This window comes from Vicugna pacos, chromosome 4, assembly GCF_048564905.1.
Source record: "Vicugna pacos chromosome 4, VicPac4, whole genome shotgun sequence".
Taxonomy (NCBI): Eukaryota; Metazoa; Chordata; class Mammalia; order Artiodactyla; family Camelidae; genus Vicugna; species Vicugna pacos.
Window position 1 is genome coordinate 15,822,501 of NC_132990.1, and position 18,247 is coordinate 15,840,747.

The 18,247-nt window shown below is 40.2% G+C and overlaps 1 protein-coding gene across 7 annotated transcripts in view; it reads right to left on the reverse strand.

The window, feature by feature from the left end:
* TEK (TEK receptor tyrosine kinase) overlaps nt 1–18,247 on the reverse strand; it is a 113,843-nt gene that overhangs the window by 42,353 nt on the left and 53,243 nt on the right. For all 7 annotated transcript variants that reach the window (XM_072959284.1, XM_072959282.1, XM_072959281.1 and 4 more), the window contains 5 exons: nt 11,815–12,126; nt 5,312–5,422; nt 4,149–4,301; nt 843–974; nt 235–375 (listed from right to left, as the gene is read on the reverse strand). In XM_072959284.1, the coding sequence (XP_072815385.1) occupies nt 235–375; nt 843–974; nt 4,149–4,301; nt 5,312–5,422; nt 11,815–12,126 (849 nt within the window). The remainder of the gene's footprint in view (nt 1–234; nt 376–842; nt 975–4,148; nt 4,302–5,311; nt 5,423–11,814; nt 12,127–18,247) is intronic.

An 18,247-nucleotide genomic window follows, 5' to 3' on the forward strand; every position in this document is an offset into this window, starting at 1 on the left:
TTAATAAGATCCCCAGTTGATTTGTATGAGAAGCACTTTCCATGAGGTCCAGAATTTTACTATGAAAGCTTAATTAACTTTGGATGAAAAGATCTGTGATTCAAGACCCTCTGCTTAGCAATGGACTGTTGACTGAATAGTCCAGGTATGTCTTACACTATGATTTCATTAAGTCAGATCTCCGAGGTATAGCTGCTAGAACCTCTTCTCTTCAGGAGTGTGACAGGTACATACCTTCATCGCACTGCAGACCCGTCCAGCCTGTGGCACAGGAACACCCATACGGGTCTGGGAGACAGAACACGTAGGACTTGCATCCATCTGGTCCACTACACCTTTCTTTACAAGTTCTGCCAAATGTGTGCAGTTCACAAGCTTTGAGGTGAGAAAAAGATAATTCAGAGTCTAATATGCAACCTCTTGAAACGCATGATTCTTCTTTTAAAGGGTCTCTCCTAGACCACTGAACACGGAAGATAATCAAATCTCTGCTGTGGCATAGGCAGGGTGAACATACCCTTATGGCCCATTTTACAAAAAACGAAACTGCCTCATGGAAAGGACATTGGAGCTACAACCCCTAGTCATGCAGGTTGGGTACTGCACAAACCTAGCAAGTAACGTTCACATCATAGATGCCACAGATCTGTACACATATTACAACTCTCCAGTGGTTAACAGTAAGGAGAAAGGGTACCTTTTTTGAATTCACACAAAGGTACCGTATGGCCTCACAGAGATCAGTCAGCTTCCATTCCCAACAGTGTCCAGATCTAAAATTCTAATCCAGCAATGATGGCTTTTTAAATCCACAAGTTATTCATCAAGTATTCATGACTTACCCTTCTCACATGTTCTCCCCATAAACCCAGGAGGGCAGATGCATTCTCCTGTATCTTCATGGCAGATACCATTGTTCATACAAGCAGTGCAGACACGGTTACATTCAGGTCCCCACTTTTGAGCTTCACATCCTTTTGTTAAGAGGAGACTATGGTGAGTAAAGCATATTCATTCAACAAAGCTGTATTGAGCACCTGATACATGTTAGTCATCTGAGTGGACACTGGTGAATGAAGATCAATAAAACACCATCTCTGCTCTCTAAAGGCTAAGAGTCCAATGTGGGAAGCAGACAAATGATGGAAAATAATGACAGAGACAAAGACAGAAATACCTAATTCCATCTAAGGGTTGGGAGAGGGCATAAAGGAAGGCTTCCCAGAGGAGGTGGTAGGTGAGCTGAATCTACAGGACCAGCTACGTGACAAACAAAGTAGGGCTGGTGAGAGTGTTCTAGGCAAAGGCAAGGTCAGGAAGAAAGCATGGCATGTCTGGGGAGCCACAGGTACAGTTAGACTAGAGTAATGGTCTTCAAAGTGTGACCCCTGACCAGTATCTTTTCCATTACTTGAATCTGTTAGAAGTGTAAATCCCAGACTCCCATCCATGACCTACTGAATGAGAAACTCTGGAGGTAGCCCAACAATCTATGCTTTGCAGTTGTTTCTGGTAATGCTGAGCCACACCAGAGTTTGAGAACAGCCAGTCTCAAACTGGCAAATGTGGAGAGGGGATACAGCTAAATGGGAAGCAGAAGCTAGAAGCACCCACCTATTTTTCAGGTACAAAACATGTAAGAAGGGAAACAAGATACACAAAACCTAAAGTACAACAATGGTAAAATGCTTCTAGATTCATATTTCTTGGTTCCGTCTCTCCAGCACTTGGTGATTTTTAGATTGTTAATTTGGTCCAAGGGTATCTTCTGATATAAGGAAAACTCAGGGGGAGTGGGGTGGAGTGACCTTTTGTGGTCAGGAATTTAGTTTAATTTTTCTTCTGAAAGGAACTAATGTCTTTGTCCCTGAATATCAGTCTCACGGTGGTAAGCTTGGACCTGTGCCGACAGCTTATAATATTCTTGGCAAGAACTCCTGGTTATCAGTATTTTCTCTAAATCAGGAAGACTGTCAACACAGACCCAGTCTTACAGGCATCTACTTAACAGATAAAGCTACAAAATGCCTCAAAGTTAATATTTGCACGAAGGGAAAAATACTTCTGCACAATTAGTGATTTCTTGAAAGCCAGACCACAGATGATCCTCACATGTTGAAAACTAATGATGGTAGACAATGATGAAGAAAGTGGGCTTCCTGTTACATCAGACCATGTCTCTAGCCCTGTACCTATTGTAGCCCTGCCCCAACTTCACTCCTAATCTTGGGAAGGAGGAAAGGATTAAGCTCAAGGAAATAATTGGGTGATCTCTCAGGGATGCAGAAGCCAGGAAAAGAGTTCAAAGATAAGGAACAAGTATACAGTCAGGCTTCTGTTATTTTCTTCAAAAGCCTTATGATTTTGTATTTTAGGAAACTATTAAATCCATGGCAAACAGGGAGAAATCGTATAAAGCTAATGTTTTTGAGATATCTCTTCTCATGGAGAGAATTTACACTGAAAAGAAATCCTATAAATATAACCAGTTTGATTTTTAATACACAGTCTGCAAGCACTGACTCTTCCTGGGGAACAGTTCTTCCTAGAGAGATCATTGGGAGAAATGGACAAATGCCTTCAGTGGTTCTTCATTTCTTACTAAACATCAAAGAGGTCAAATTGGGGAAAAATACTTTTAAATGGGATGGTTGTGGCCCAACTCAAGCGTTCTTAGAATAATTTTAGATAGTAGCACTGCTTCTCAAACAGTTTTATTGAAACAAGAGCAAAAGAGAATAAATGTGCTTCTAGCAATTGAAAAGAAGGCAAGTGGGAGATCAAAATGTGTTTGAAATCTTTTGCTTTATCTTAAAAGTTCAAGGGAATCTTAAATTCTAGTCTATGCTAAGTCATGTGGTTTTTGGTTTTTCTGACATTAAAAAAAAAGCTTTAAACCTTTTACCATATATCAACATCTAATGTGTCTGATATTGCTTGAAAATCTGCCAATTTATCCCAGACTCTGAGTACCCTTGGTCCATGGTGCTATATCATACTGGAGAGACCATCTTAGTGAAATGAAGGCAAACTGTGTCCTTACCATTCAGACTCTCCATGAGTGAAGAGGAATGAAAGGGATTTCACCTGTCCAAACTAGATGAACCACACTTTTTGTACTTCTATTGTCATACTGCAATGTCTGTTTATCTATTTACATATGTACCTGCTCTGCTTGGGAATTACCCAAGGGGCAGTGATTCATCGTAATATCTTGTATTCTCAATACCAACACAATGCCAGGCAGAGACTTGTAATCAATACAGATTTGTTGAATGAATGAATGAATATAATGCAAAGCAAAGTAACTACTCTTCATGAGTTAGGGATACTAATCATTATAGGAATGACAGAGCATCTCAAGTACTTAGACCTGAAGGCCTGATATTCATTTAATAACATGAATACCTGGCATAACTGGGAAAAGTCCAGGGCAATTTTTTTTTTTGCTTTCTGTAGATCAATTTTTTGAAGAACTACTGGCAACAGTTACTCTCCACTTTAATAGTTCTAATGGGGGGGAAAAGTTTTCATTAGTTCTAACTGTTGCATTTTTCAGACATGGAAACAGAAATCACATCTGAGAGTTAAATGATCTGGAAAGTGTGGGATTTATAGGAGACTTAAGGTTTAATTAGATATTAGGCCAACCCAGAAGTCCCAACTCCCCCCGTAGCAGACACTTTTCAGGAACTGTCCAGCTCACAGTGATTGCCGTTTTGTGCAGGGACACTGCTGCTATTCATGTGTGTGGTCCTAGTGTTTACACTATGCTATGAGGCTCCACCCTTGTCTACAGTTTATTGGTCTAGGTGAGCAGACATCTGACATATGTAGGCCAATCTGATTCTTTATCCTGAGAGTTCAACATTTAGGAGTAAAAGAAACTTCATTGAAGCTAAGTTTGGATAATGGTAGCATCCTAGAGAGAAAGCCCAACTTCCCTCCCCAGCGCTGAGCCCCAGGTCTTCCCTGAGTCTGTCTCTTCTAGAACTTCCTTGTCAGCAATTCCATCAGTTTTTTTAAGTCCTTAGCATAATTCCAACTAATCCCTGATTTTTGCTTAAGTAGCTAGAGTCAGTTTTGTTACTTGCAACAAAAATCCTAACAACTAAGCCACCCCAGATGGTGGCCTCTCAATCACTTACTCCGGACTATCAGCCTGGTGAAGGCCGAGGTGAAGAGGTTTCCTCCTATGTACCTGGCCGAGTACACTCCAGCATCCTGGGGCTGAGCATGAGGCAGATGCACTTCTAAGATATCAGGTACTTCGTGCCGGGGCACTGAATGGATGAAGGAACCTGCAAGGGAGAGGAGTGGAGAACAATGGGTCACACTCAAAACACCCCTCCCTTCCTTGTCTGGTCCCTCCACTTGATCAGCTTGGAGCTGATCTAGAAAATGTGCTCTAGCATATTGAATGTGGGAAAAGAATGAAAAGGCTGAGCTATTCAATGCTCTCCCAAAAGTTGAGAAAAGTACAGTGTTAGAGCACATAGGTTAGTCTATGGGATCTACCACCAGACACATGAAGATGGTAAAATCCTTAACTTCTGCAGGGAGACATGAACACGCAAAGCTGGGGGAAATGTCAGGTAACCCTGTCAACTAATCAATTAAGAGTTATCTAGAATAACTAATCTGTAAGTATTATCCATCCACAGGACTTAGAAATGTCCCCTTCAATATATCAGCTGGACCAGGCAACTGCCACCATGTGGAGCCAAACTGTAGTTGGACCTAGAACAGATTTGGATTGCACAGTTGGCCCCCTACAACTACCACCAATCGGTCTTCTTTTTTACTTTGTTTTTGGGGGGGAGTAGTAATTAGGTTTATTTATTTACTTTTTAATGGAGGTACTAGGGATTGAATCCAGAACTTTGTGCATGCTAAGCACTGAGCTATACCCTTCTGCCCACCCTCCAGCTGGCTTTCCATTCTCACTCTGGTCATTTTCTTAACCTTGCAAACAAACAGCATCACATTTTACATGGCAGCACTGAGACCCCACCTATCACATCATGATGTGGTTCTATTGAACACTCATAATTCATACTGTACACTCATAAATGTACAATGTAGGTATATTCACATGTGATACAGTATATAAATCTCCACTTTAACTTACTTAAGTAACCAAACACATTGCCTAAGACAGCTTCCATCACAGAATCTGATTAGCTTGTTTCACAGCAGCTTCATTTCAAACATCTGCCCTCGAGACTGCAATAAGATAATGACCCAATATATTTTGTGCTATCTAATGTCTCACACTACAGGGCTGGAGTGAAACAAAGCACATACTCACCATTTTTGTAAATCACTGCATCTTCTTCTTTAATCAATACCTTTCTGAAAGATATGTTCACATTATCTCCCCTGTCCACAGTCATAGTTAAAGTCGCTGGAAGGAAGGAGGCTTTCCAAAGAGAGAGAAAAAACAAATGAGAAAACGAGGTCACACATTCTTTCCACGAACAACTGAACTTTGAATCAGAAGAGGAGGCCTGCCTGGCACAATGGCTTAGAGAGCTATCCTGTGAGGGCAGAAGATGCCTCTGAACCATGCTCAGAAGGATCCAGGCTTTAGATACATCCGCTTGTTCTCCTCAGCACCTGCTGCCCACATGTGGTGCCCTGCGAGACTCTCACATAGATGCTGTAGTGCAGGTGGTGATGTGGCCCCACATAGACCCACGTGGTCCCAGGTGGCCCCAGCAGACCCAGAGGGAGAATGGTGTAGATCAAAGAGCACTGTGAGCTCTGGGATAAGACAGCCCTGGGCTTAAGGCCACCCTCTGCCACTTACTGAACCCCTTGGAGTGAGTTACTTCACTTCTGACCATCTCAGCTTCCTTATCTGTAACTTGGAAGTAAAAGTAACAACCATAAACAGTTGTTAGGGACATTAAATGATGTGTGCCAAACCCCTGGGGGCTTAGAAGAGGTCAGTATCCTTCCCAAACATAAACAAAGGCCACACCGCTGTGCTGACACGCGCAATGTGGCCATGAGTGGCAGCCTTCTCAACGGTACGAAAGTGGCCCAACCCCAACCATGCAGGGAAGGCAGGTAGGGGACTGGAGGGGGGCACTTCCCTAGGCTCCCTCTCACACTGACCAGGTACTTCATTCAGCAATCTAACGAGGACAGCTCTTGCCCTCTGTGACATACTCCTGGGCTCCTGTGAGAACTTTTCCTGACCATTTTATGCTGTTGTTCCTGTCTATGTGGTTTGTTTATATTTTCTGCTCCCTTGTGTGGAGACTGTTCGGCTGACCATGGGACTTCTCACTTGGCATTGTATTCTGAAAAGCAACCCAGATTCCCCACTAGGCTTAACTCCAGTGTGGCTTTTCTTTTTCCTCACACTGTGGCTCCTTATTAATTCAGACTCTGCCTTTTAAGCTCCCTGTTTTCTTGGGTCAGAACACAGTCACATCAGAGTTCCACTGCTGCCCAGCTTGCCACCTCCTACACTGATTTATGTCTCTGGGTTGATTGTTACCTGCTAAAGACTAATGAAAAGTGTCCAGAAGCCAGCACTGCATCTTGGGCTTCCTGATGGAGTGTGGCTTGTACATAGTACACAGAGATTGAGGTCATGTGACTTAACTGGATCATGAAAACAATAAGCACCTGTGGACCAGGTATTGTTCTCAGCACTTGACACATTTAATTTTCTCAATATTTCTATGAGATAGGTAGTACAATTATCCTAATTTTACAAATGAGGAAATCAAGGTACAGAGAACTTAAATAAACTGGTCAAGATTATACAGCAAGTTCAAGGGAGAGCCAGGATTTGAAGAAAGCAGCTTGGCTCCAGAGGCATTTCATAGGCTATTTACCACCTTATTCTACAAATGAGATTGCTTAAGGCCTAGATTAAAAGATGACTTGCTCAAGGTCACTTAGATTGGCTAATTCATTCACAGACCCGAATTAAAAACACAACTCACTCATTCCTTAAGGGATGGAGAAGAAAATCAAGGTATTAAAGGTTATAAACAAAGATGTTTCTCATGGATGAAGAATAATTGAGCTAAATTTCAGTCATCTCCTTTATTTAATGATAAATAAGGATCAAGAGAGTAATAATATCATCTTATGTCCATTATTATTTTGTATAATTTTATAACAGCCCTGTGAAGACAAGATATCCACAGTCTATCGAAGTGGGAGAAAGAGTTAAGGGTGACTGAATCCCTTCCCCAAGGCCTAACAGTGAGTAAGAGCAGAAGCTGAGACAAAACTCCAGACCTCCACACTTGTTCCAGACATCAGCTCTCCAGACTCATCAGACTCCAGGTCCACATCCTTAGTTCTCGCTTCCAGGCATTCTGAGCCATACTCAGTGCCTCCAAGAGATCATGTGATCACGCACATCCAAGTCATGAGCTTTCTCCCTTTTCTTCTGCTCCTTCCTTTCCCCTGTGTCTCACCAAGTCCTACCCATTCATCAGTCTCCTTTTAGATGTCAATTTCTCCAGGGGCCTCACATGATCCTGGAGTCCAGATTAAGTGCCCCCTCCTGTCCTCCATATACCCTGCACTTCCCCATCAGAGCCCCACTCATAGTGCATCTCCCGCTACTAGGCTGAGTGTTCCAGAAAGGTAGGTTCACAATGGTTTTGAAAGGCAGCACAGGGTTGTGGTTAGGACCTGGCCCCTGGGATTAGGCCTGAGTTCATCCCAGGTCCAACACGAGGAACTAGGTATATGAATGTGTCTAAGTTATAATAGTTATAAGACTTATCTATAAGTAAGAGGTCATAATAGTCTTCACCAGATACGCATTTGGTAAAGACTAAATTACATAGCAATGTATATAAAGTTGCAAATGTGGAATGAAAGAATAAATGCATGCATCTGATTTCAAATTTTCCTATTTCCTTTATACTTTTAACATGCTCGTTTGAGTTATTTTGATACAAATGGCTCCTCTTTGTCAACTTCACAAATCATGTTTGGGAAACTGGAAGTTCTTATAGTAAAGCTATTTCTCAAATGAAAATAGGAAGAAAAATTAACCTTTATTTCCTCTGATGGGACACTCTGAAACACATCTTTGGATGTGAAAATGTTTCAAACTTCTTTTACACCTCCCTACTCCCACATGGAATCTATAGTGAGGGTCAAACTAACTGCTTTTGACTTTTTGGATGATGCCATTGATTAAAAAAAACCTTTTGGCCATTTAGAATCTGTGAGCCAATTTAAGCTCTGTTTTGGCACATCTCAAATGGATTTTCCACTTCCTCCCCAGATGCACGAGTCAGCAGCAAGCTGCAATATACTGATGTTTATCCTATCCTGCCGTGTCCCTAGGCAGGCCCTTCTGAGCTTCTTTGATGTCTTACTAGGGAATTAATAGTGTCATGAAGACGTAGTGTTGGAGGTTCTCCTGACTCACCACAAAGGATAGCACTTCCCTTGCACCATATTTCAGCCTTTGGATGATCAACGAAAGAATGAGAATCAGTTCAACAGCCTGAGATGATGTTCCTATTAAAATACAGGAGAGAAAGTACTACCTATTTTTCTATTTTGTCTAAGCCTCCACAATTATATGAATAGATGAGATATTAAAATTTTCCACAATTGAGTAGGATAATTAATTGTCCCACTGAATTACTGCTGACTTGGGGCACTAAATAATGATAATGATTGAACATTTACTGGGAGCCAGATAATGCTGGTGATCTCATTTATTCTCAGATATATGTGGTAAAATCTCTATCCTCATTTATTTTTTCAAATGAGCAAACTGATTTAAGAGACTTGCCCTGGGCCATGCCATTTGGTGGCAGAATGAGGCTCATATCCATGTCTGGCTGACTTCTACTCCCTAATCTCTACTCTGTGCCCTATGTTGCTTTTCAGGGTTTCAATTAGCATCACTGTACTTTATAAAATAAGTGCTCAGACTTTGCTAGACACTTGAAACTAACATTGTAAATCAACTACACTTCAAAAAAATTTTTTTAAACAAAAAAAGAGAAAAAAAAAAGCAAGTGCTCAGAAGTGAGGAGGGTGGTTAGCATTAAGTGAGAGAAATACACAAAAAGTAGTACAATGAATACAGGCTCTGAAGCTGCATGACTTGGCATCAAACCCCATTCCCACCATTTACAAATGGCTATTGTTATCATTACGTAACTTACTCCGCAAGGTCTCACACGACCTTTCAGGAACTTATCTACTGTGTAAATCAAGTCTTATTTTAAATACAAAGATGAGAGCTGGCTTCTTAAATATACCATCTTATTCTCATTTAAAACTTAGGACACTTTTGAAGGTATTATTTTACCCATTTCACAGATGATGAAAAATAAGACCAACAGAAGTTGAATAACTTGCCTAAGGGCACAGAGCTGCTAAGTGGTGGAGAAAGAATGAAAATTCAGGAGAGTAAGAGACTAAAAGCCATCTTTTCTCCACCGTTTCTCACTATTCAAGCCTGCCTTAGCCTCACTTGACTGAATTTAAACCAACCTTTACCTATGCTGGTCTGGACTCTCACTTTGGAGGCATCATTACAGCTGATTTTTGACTCCCAGAGTTCTGGTTGAGTATGCTCTTCAGATTCTTTTTTATACATTGTCAAGGACAATCCCAGAATAGCCCAGAAAGGGGACTTCACGTTTCATTCCTGTGAGACTACTAGGGCACAAACCTCAGATCATCTTCGTTCAGAATGTGGACATGTCAGTAGATGGACATAATTCTTTATAGAAGTCAGATCCCAAACGACACATGTGAAAAATAATAGAGCTGACTTTTCAGCCATGATAGCTTTGGCACACCGCACATCCCTTTGTTTCACCTCTCTTTCCTCACCGGAGAGCTGCGTTCCTGGGAATTTCTGTTGTGCACTTTTCCCACTTGCCTGGTGTCATTTAAAGGTGAATATTACAGTTTTGCTAAGAAAACTTTTTCCTTCATTTGCCATGAATAATGGTTTTTATCACTTTGACCTTCAAATGAGCCTGCTGCCTTCAAATCTTTTAATTACCTCCATTATCAAATTCAAAGAAATATTTCCGGTGGACCTCAACTAGGGGCTGACTCTAAACCACTGTTACTCAAAGTGTGGTCCTCGGCTCAGCGGCACTTTATCAGCTGAAGCCTTGTTAGAGTCTCAGGACTCTCCCCAAGGACCTACTGAATCTGAGTCTGCATTTTAAGAAGACCGACAGGTGACTTTATAAGCATGATTAACTTTGACAATTACTAATTTAAAAACTACAGATTCCTATATAAAAAGCTGACAATCAGAAATGGGCAGAGGTGTATTATTTATCCAGATCAGTTTTACAATCAAAAATCAATTTCTAAAGAGCTCACAGTGTCATTATCTCATGAAGTGACATATTCTCCATCCACAGCTCCATGTGGTTATGATGACATTAATTTGGCAAGGACTACTTCATTTTATGTGTGACCAACCCAGAGAAAGGGGCTAAAGGGTGAGGGGCCAGACCATTCTGGAAAGAACAAGGAGAGGTCATTTCTGCTGGAATCTGTAACTTCCTCCCAGCAGACAGCACCAAGAACACCAGATGTCTACCTGCCTGTCCAAATCTAGAAGCCTTGGGGCAGAACAGAGCCATAATGTTTATAATGACACCTCCTCCAGCCACCATGAGTTTGGTGGACTGGCCTAAAGACTTAGCTTGGGACTCACTTCTACTTTGGGAGAAAGTTTCCATCACATCATTGTTTTGTGAGGCAGTGGCAAGGAGTAATACTCCTCCTTTGCAGAAGGCTCTCAACATCCTCCTTCAAAGTTCTGGTGTTCTGTGAGCTGGGCCTGGGTACGCAAGTGCTAAAATTAAATCATGATCTCCCTCCAAGAATGGTTTGCCATTGAATTGTATAGTATCCTCCAATTCTGACTTTAGGCTCAGCTGCTTGACCTGCTTTGGGCAGGAAAAATGAGGCAGAGGTGAGAATATATGGTACTGAAGCTAGGTTTCAAGAAGTCTTGCGTGTTTCCACTTGCTCTCTTGCACCCATGCCATCTTCAGGAGGACATACCCAGGTTAGCCTGCCAACAGATAACAGTCACATGGAACAGAGCCAAGTGGGCCCAATGCCAGCCTGAGAGGTCTACAGCCAACCAATATTCACACATGCAAGAGAGCCCAGGCAAGATCAGCAGAGCCACCTCATCAACCCAGATGACTCAGACTCACAAGCTATGAATGCTTATTGTTGCAGGCCACTGTGGTTTTGGTTGTATGTTACAAAGCATTATCACATCAATAGAAAACTAATACACTGAGCAACTAATCAAACTGAGTTATTGGTAGATGTTTCCCTTTTTAATTTTTAATTTCTACTGCATTTTTCCTCTGAATATATTAACTTCTGTTAAGAATACTGAAGGACAAAGAAAACAAGGAAAGAATAAAAAAAAATCAACTGAGAAGGCTCAAAATAGCCCACAATTTGGCAGTGGACAGTTGTCTTCGCTGCTCTGAGTCATACTGTATACACGTAACCTGTTCACATCTCCATTAGGGCCATGGAGCCCTTAGGAGAACATGTGATGAGTTTCATTTCATCTCATAAACTGAACACAATGTCTAGTGAAAGGGATGTATGTGAGGGAGTTGGACTGGATGATCTCTTATCTCTAATGCTCTGTGGACTAGAGACAGAGATGCTTGGAAAGAGCCAGACCAGGTCTTCAAGCTCCACCCTCAAGCAGCTCATGCTCAGCTTGAGTGAGCAGCTGCCTAAACAGGAGGCATGTGTGTGTCTCCATGGACCTTGTCTGCCCATAACTAAGGGGCTTGTTACCTTGTTGGCGCATCTTCATGGTCCGTATCCTTACTGCCTCTCCTCGAACTCGCCCTTCACAGAAATAAGCACCATTGATTTTACTAGCCTTTTCTCTCTTCCAAACAACTTTTTTAGCCCATTCTCTGGTCACATCTTGAGTAACTTCCAGTGGATCCTGGTGCTGGTTCATTAAGGCTTCAAAGTCCCTTCCTATGGTGATGGGCTCGTGGGGGCGCCATCCAGAAGCAATGCAGGTGAGGGATGTCTCAGCGTCAGACACGAGAGGTAGGGAATTGATCAAGATCAGGTCCATGGCACCATCCACCATTCCTAAAAGTAAAAAGGAAGCATAATGTATAAGGAAGGTTATTGACATGGCCCCCCAGGATAAGCTGGTGTTTACAAAGCCTTGTTTAAAAATAACTGTGTGAGCAGCCTTTCTGAAATGCTACTCTGACCATGTGCCTATCTTCCATAGGACATGATCTCAAACTCTTTACCATCATCAAGACTCTTTATCATCTGGACCCTGCTAACCACTCCTGCCCCACTGTACACCATAGCTATAATGGACTGTCAGTTATGCTCCATTCCCAAAACAGGGCGTGCACTAGGTATCATTACCCACTATAGTGCCTGAGAAATAGTTAGATATTCTACAAATGTTTGCTGATTTGAAGTAAACTCATGATAATGGCATCAGTATCATTATTATAAATTATAATTAATAATTATCATTATTATTTATCATTATCAATCAATGATAACGTGGTTCTGCCCCAATAATAAAGAAATGTATCAACTACATATACCATATACTAACTTTGCAGACTTTCATCATTATTAAAGTATTGCCTGATTTTGTAGTAAATTCCACAAGATATGAGAGGGACTGAGTGGGGTCTGCATTTCCCTCTGAGCTTTATCTTTAAAATGAGGCTGAAAGACCTGTCCTACAGGACTCCTGTAAAGATTAAATGAAATTAAGTACACAACCTGCCAAGCATGGTGTCTGCAACACACGGGGTACCATTATTTAATTTCTCCTTATTCTGTTTTCTGAACACCTAGCCCCACCTCAAATCTTCCCAAATGTAAAAACAGAATCCTACCTGAACTTAAAGGTTGAGTCCATAAGTGATAAAGTACATTTATGAAAAGAAAACCCTCTCATCTCACTTTTCCTCTCTCCCTCTCTTTCCCTTTCTTCTCATTTCCAAAGTTTCTAAGATGAGCAAATGGCATCTGTTCCTATTCTCTCCCCTCAGTGAATGTGGAAATATCAAGACTGGAGGATGTTTTCTGGCTCCAGTGATGGCTGATTCCCAAGTCGATGTAAAATGACCAGGAGACTAGACAGATCAAGCACATTGGTGATGAGCAACTCCTGGAGACCTTTGTGTAGATACAAAGTCGTTTGTGCAGGCTATATGTTATCTCATTTAATAATCATTAAATTCTCCCAATAACCCTATGAGGTAGGTGCCATTATCTCATTTTAATTTATTCAGTTTGTAATTTTTTATTGAAATGTAGTTGATATACAATGCTAGTTTTGGGCATGTAGCAAAGTGATTCAGCTATGCATATACAGGTATATATATATATTTTCTTTTCAGATTCTTTTCCATTATATGTTATTACAAGAAACTGAATATAGTTCCCAGTGCTATACAGTAGGTTCTTATTGTTTATTTTGTATATAGTAATAGTGTCTGTTAATCTCCAACTCCTAATTTATCCCTCCCCACCCTTTCCCCTTTGGTAACCATAGTTTGATTTCTATGTCCATAAGTCTCTTTTTGGTTCGTAAATAAAATTTGTATAACTTTTTTTAGATTCCACATGTAAGTGATACCATATGGTATTTATCGTTCTCTGTCTGACTTATTTCACTCAATATGATAATCTCTAGGTCCATCCATGTTGCTTCAAATATCTCATTTTTAAATATAAACAAATGAAGGCTCAAAAGATTAAGCAGCTTATTCTGTCTTCCATAGCTATTGAAGTGAGAGCTGGAATTCAAATTCTCACTGGTCTTTCACTTCCTTAGATACATCATGCCTTCCTACCTCCTTGATCCCTGTACCTGGAATGCTCTCTTCCACTCATTGCATGGCTAACTTCTCTTATCCTTTGGGTCTCAGTTTAAATGCCTTTCTCATTAAGGGCTTCTCTACCTACCTTATCTGCAGTATCTACACACTTTCATCCCATGACCCTCTAATTCAGCCTCCTATTTGTTTCCATTATAAAGATTACCACAGTCTGATTATTTTATTTGCTCTCTCTTCTCCTAGATGATAAATTCAATTAGGATGAGACCTGAAGCTTTTTTATTCACACTGATTTACACAGGAATATCTGGCCTAGTCTCAACATATAGAGGATTTCATAAACAGTTGTTGGATAGATGGACAGACGATGGACAAATTTTATCCCAGATCTGCCTGATTCAGTATCACCAAGTCACTTGGCTCCCACTTCTAGAACAATGAGGTTAAAAATGAAAGTGCTCTTCTGAGTCTAAATTGACCTCCTTGCCCATATTTTAAAAACTGTTTTGTTAATTGCTGAGTTTATGAAGGGGAAAGCAAGTGTTATAGTTTTTTCAAAATGCCATAGAAAGGTGATCAATGGTTGTTCAGCATTTGAAGCTGACTGGTATTCATTTACTAGACCTACTTAGGCCAAGCACTGTGCCTGCCATGAAGTCCTCATACAATTTGTTTCCAATGGTATTTGCCAATGTTTGATGTACACAGTGATGTTTTGAGGATGATCCTACCAGGAGCTACATTTTTATCTGATTAACCAGGAAGAATTGGGGAGGGTATAGTTCAGTGGTAGAGTGTGTGCCTGCATGCACAAAGTCCTGGGTTCAATCCCCAGTACCTCCATTAAAGATAAATAAATAAAAACCTAATTATTTATTAAAAAAATTGTTTTTAAAAATTAGAAAAAAAAACTAGGAAGAATTTCAAAGTCAAGTCTTCATGTAAGTAGGAGTTGGTGTTGCAAGTTTTCTTGTAATGTTAACTTAATGCATGGCATTGAGGGGGAAAATCTTGACTAGAATGGGTTTCCATGCCTGACCCTCAAGCACTGGCTTAACTTTAAGATTTCAAGAGAAGAAACAGAGGTCAGGATAAGAAAAATATCACAAGAGGAGATGAAATTACAGCCTTCAAAAATAACACCAGAGCACAGCTCCCCTTCCACATACACATCCAGTCCTGACTCAAAGGGAACGCCACCTCATCTCCCACACTCACTCATTCCAGGCATGTTCCCAGACAGAGTCATCATGAGGAAGGAAACACTGTAATTCTTTCAGCTTCAGTGCGATCCAGCCCCATTCTAGGGCCAGCTGAGTGATTTGCCAAAACCAAGAGATCTGCTCTGAACTCACTGAACCGCATTGGCACTGGCTGTGGTTTACCTTAATGACTTTAGGAAATAATACAAAAAGCAGTTGATTTGAAAAGACCATCACACTTCATCTGTAAATTATTTCTAGGTATGGATCTAGTTTCTTTTTCCTTTTGTTCCTCCCAGCTTCCTCCCTTTACTTTCAGGGACAGAAAGGGAAATGGTATACTCTCAGAGTCTGGATTCGACTATACTTTGCTAGCCTTATTCAGCATGTCAGTTAAGGAAGTCCTCTTTGGCTCATGAGTTCCCTGTCCTTTGTACTGCCATTTACAGTAATGTATCAGAAGGATTTTGTATATGAGCTTTGGATATGAGATGAAGTACCTACCAAGTTCCTGGGATGGATCTTAAAAATCATCAGCTTAGTTTTTCTAAAACAATAATCCATATTTATATTTGTTCGTATATTTCTGGAAAGTGACACTTGAAACTGAGAACTAGAGTTACCCATTAAGAGAGGATGAGGTAGTTGGGGGACAATGACAGGAGAAAGACATTTTACTGTATACGTAAGTATACTGGCTTTTGAACAATCTGACCTAAACATAAAAATTAAATGCAAAAAGTAAATGTTACTGCTCTTTTCTTAAAAAGGTGCATTTCAAAGAATCAAGAGCCATGGAAATATATATGACTTTCATCATTTGTTCCTACACTCACTCCAAATCTTTTTGGATTATATCCAAACAAAACATTTTCTCCCTCCTCTCAACTTTGGACTACTGATAGGATATGTGATGTCATTCCATAATGCTGAAAAAAATATTGATTAAAATAAAATTTAAGAAAAGGGACAAGGAGAGTGGCCAAACTTGCCTTTCAAAGAGAAGAGAGAAGCAGAGGCCCCACTGTGATGGCTATGATTGTAACCTGTGGCTTCTTGAAAGCATTCTGCTGCCCACACCATGAAAGGTACAACTGCCACTGCATGACTGGCACCACCCCAGGAATCTGTTATTAGAGACATTTTCCTAAGAGTCATTACCAAGAGGCAGAACTCACTGATGTCAGTCCGGTGCCAACACCTTTTCTTACATTACAAAACCCCTCTCCAAGTCTTGTTGGAGACTGGTTTTGAGTCGGTTCACCACCACTATAGCCTGAAGGTCTCTGATCAAATTCATTAATTAGTTCAATTTACATCAAGGCTACAAGTTTGCTATAAGGAAGGTGCATATGGAATTTCATACCTCTTACATGTTTTGGGGATTGATATTATTTTTTCCTCAGCAAAGATCCCAGGAACACTTTTCAATATTTGCATAAAAGTGTGTCTTGTCTGTAAGGAAATACTTGCCATCATAGTACGACATCCACCAAGTTAACAAATGACTGCTTGTCACACTTGAAACATAACAATATCATTTTCTTCTCTTTTCTTTTTTATCTATTTTTATATATAGTGGTTAATATTTGCAAATATCAAACTCTCAAACTTATCCCTTCCCACCCTCTCTTTCCTCCAGTAACCATTTTATTTTTTGTGTGCTATAGTGAACAGCATCTCATCTTTCACAGTAACTTTTTCTCAATAAATCCCATCCTGGTGAACTCAAAATGCTGTTTAAATCTTGTTTGTGCATTTAGATCTTCTTGTATTCAGTACTGCTTTTGTAAAATTAAAATAATATCCCTTAAAGAAAAGTAAAAATAAGAGAAACCCCATCAGCAAGAGCACAGAAAATGGACTAGGTGTGACTGATTGAAAATAATATGGAGTCATGTAGTCACGAGAGACCTGGGGTTCAGTCACAGAAAAAACACACACCGAAAAAAACCAAAAAACTGGGAGGACTTCTGATTCTGTTCAAGGTCCTAGCTGGAAAAGCCCTTAATGAAAAGCTCAGAAGACAGCCAATCATCTAAAACTTGTGGTCAGGCAGTAAGGGCCATCCCAGTCCCTTACAAGTCTCCCAGTCGTGGCTTCTACAGTTCCTCATTTTGCAAACCTTGAGAACAACAAAGCTGTCCGCAAGATAACCCTGATTCTTTTCTGGGATCTATTTCTAATTTAGGATGACACTTTGAATAATGACCCATTATCTAAGACATGGAAATAATCTTCCTTCAAAAATAGTCATAGAAAGGATTGTGGACCAAAATCAACATCAATGTAGTAGAACTAAATTGAACTAGAAATGAGAGACAAGCTATATTTTTTGAACTGTATTTCAAGGAGTTGTTAGTTCTCATTTTCTAAAAAAAGGTATTCAGAATTTTCAGAGAGTGGTGGAGGTGAAATCAACAGAGCGGATTCCAGACAACCTGACACATATATACACTTTCACTGAGCAGCTCAACATTCATCTTTTTTTTTGATATATACATTTTCATTTTTAAAAAATTTGCTTAAATAAAACATATAAAACCTCAAAGATCATCACTTTTGACAATTTCATTTTTACAGATAAAGAAAAGTTAAATATGAATATCAATGAATATATCCCCTGCATCACAACGTGCTTATTACTCCAGTTAATCTACTGTCCCCCTTCCCCAACACAAACTCAAGTTCTGATTAACCCAACTCCCTGGTCTTTGAAGAAACTGCCAGCTAAGAGGAAAAAGCATGTTAAATTATTATACAGTGAGGCTATTCCCTTGTGCTTCTTACTACCTCAGAATGGCGGTCCTGGGTGGATTTTCACTAACATATGTTTGGAATAAAGTATACGTCTTCCAAACAACTGTCTGTATGATTTCCTGGAAGTTTGGTATTGGCCATGTTTAAAATTCTTCTCAAGTGTTCTTGGTTGTCTCACCTTCGGGGCAGCAGCAGATATCTTAAAGTTCTAAATATTTTAAATGGCAATGAACACCACCTTGGCCAAAAGTATTTTTGAAATCAGATGTTTGGCAGTGAACTGAAAATGTCTTGGCTGAAAGCATTTCTGAAACCAAGGCCGTGGAAACAAGCCAAAGGAGCAAAGATAACCCTCCAAATTATCCAGGATTACTTGGTGGAATTTTTTAGATTTTTAATTTAGTTACTTTTTATGGTGTCCAGAAAAGG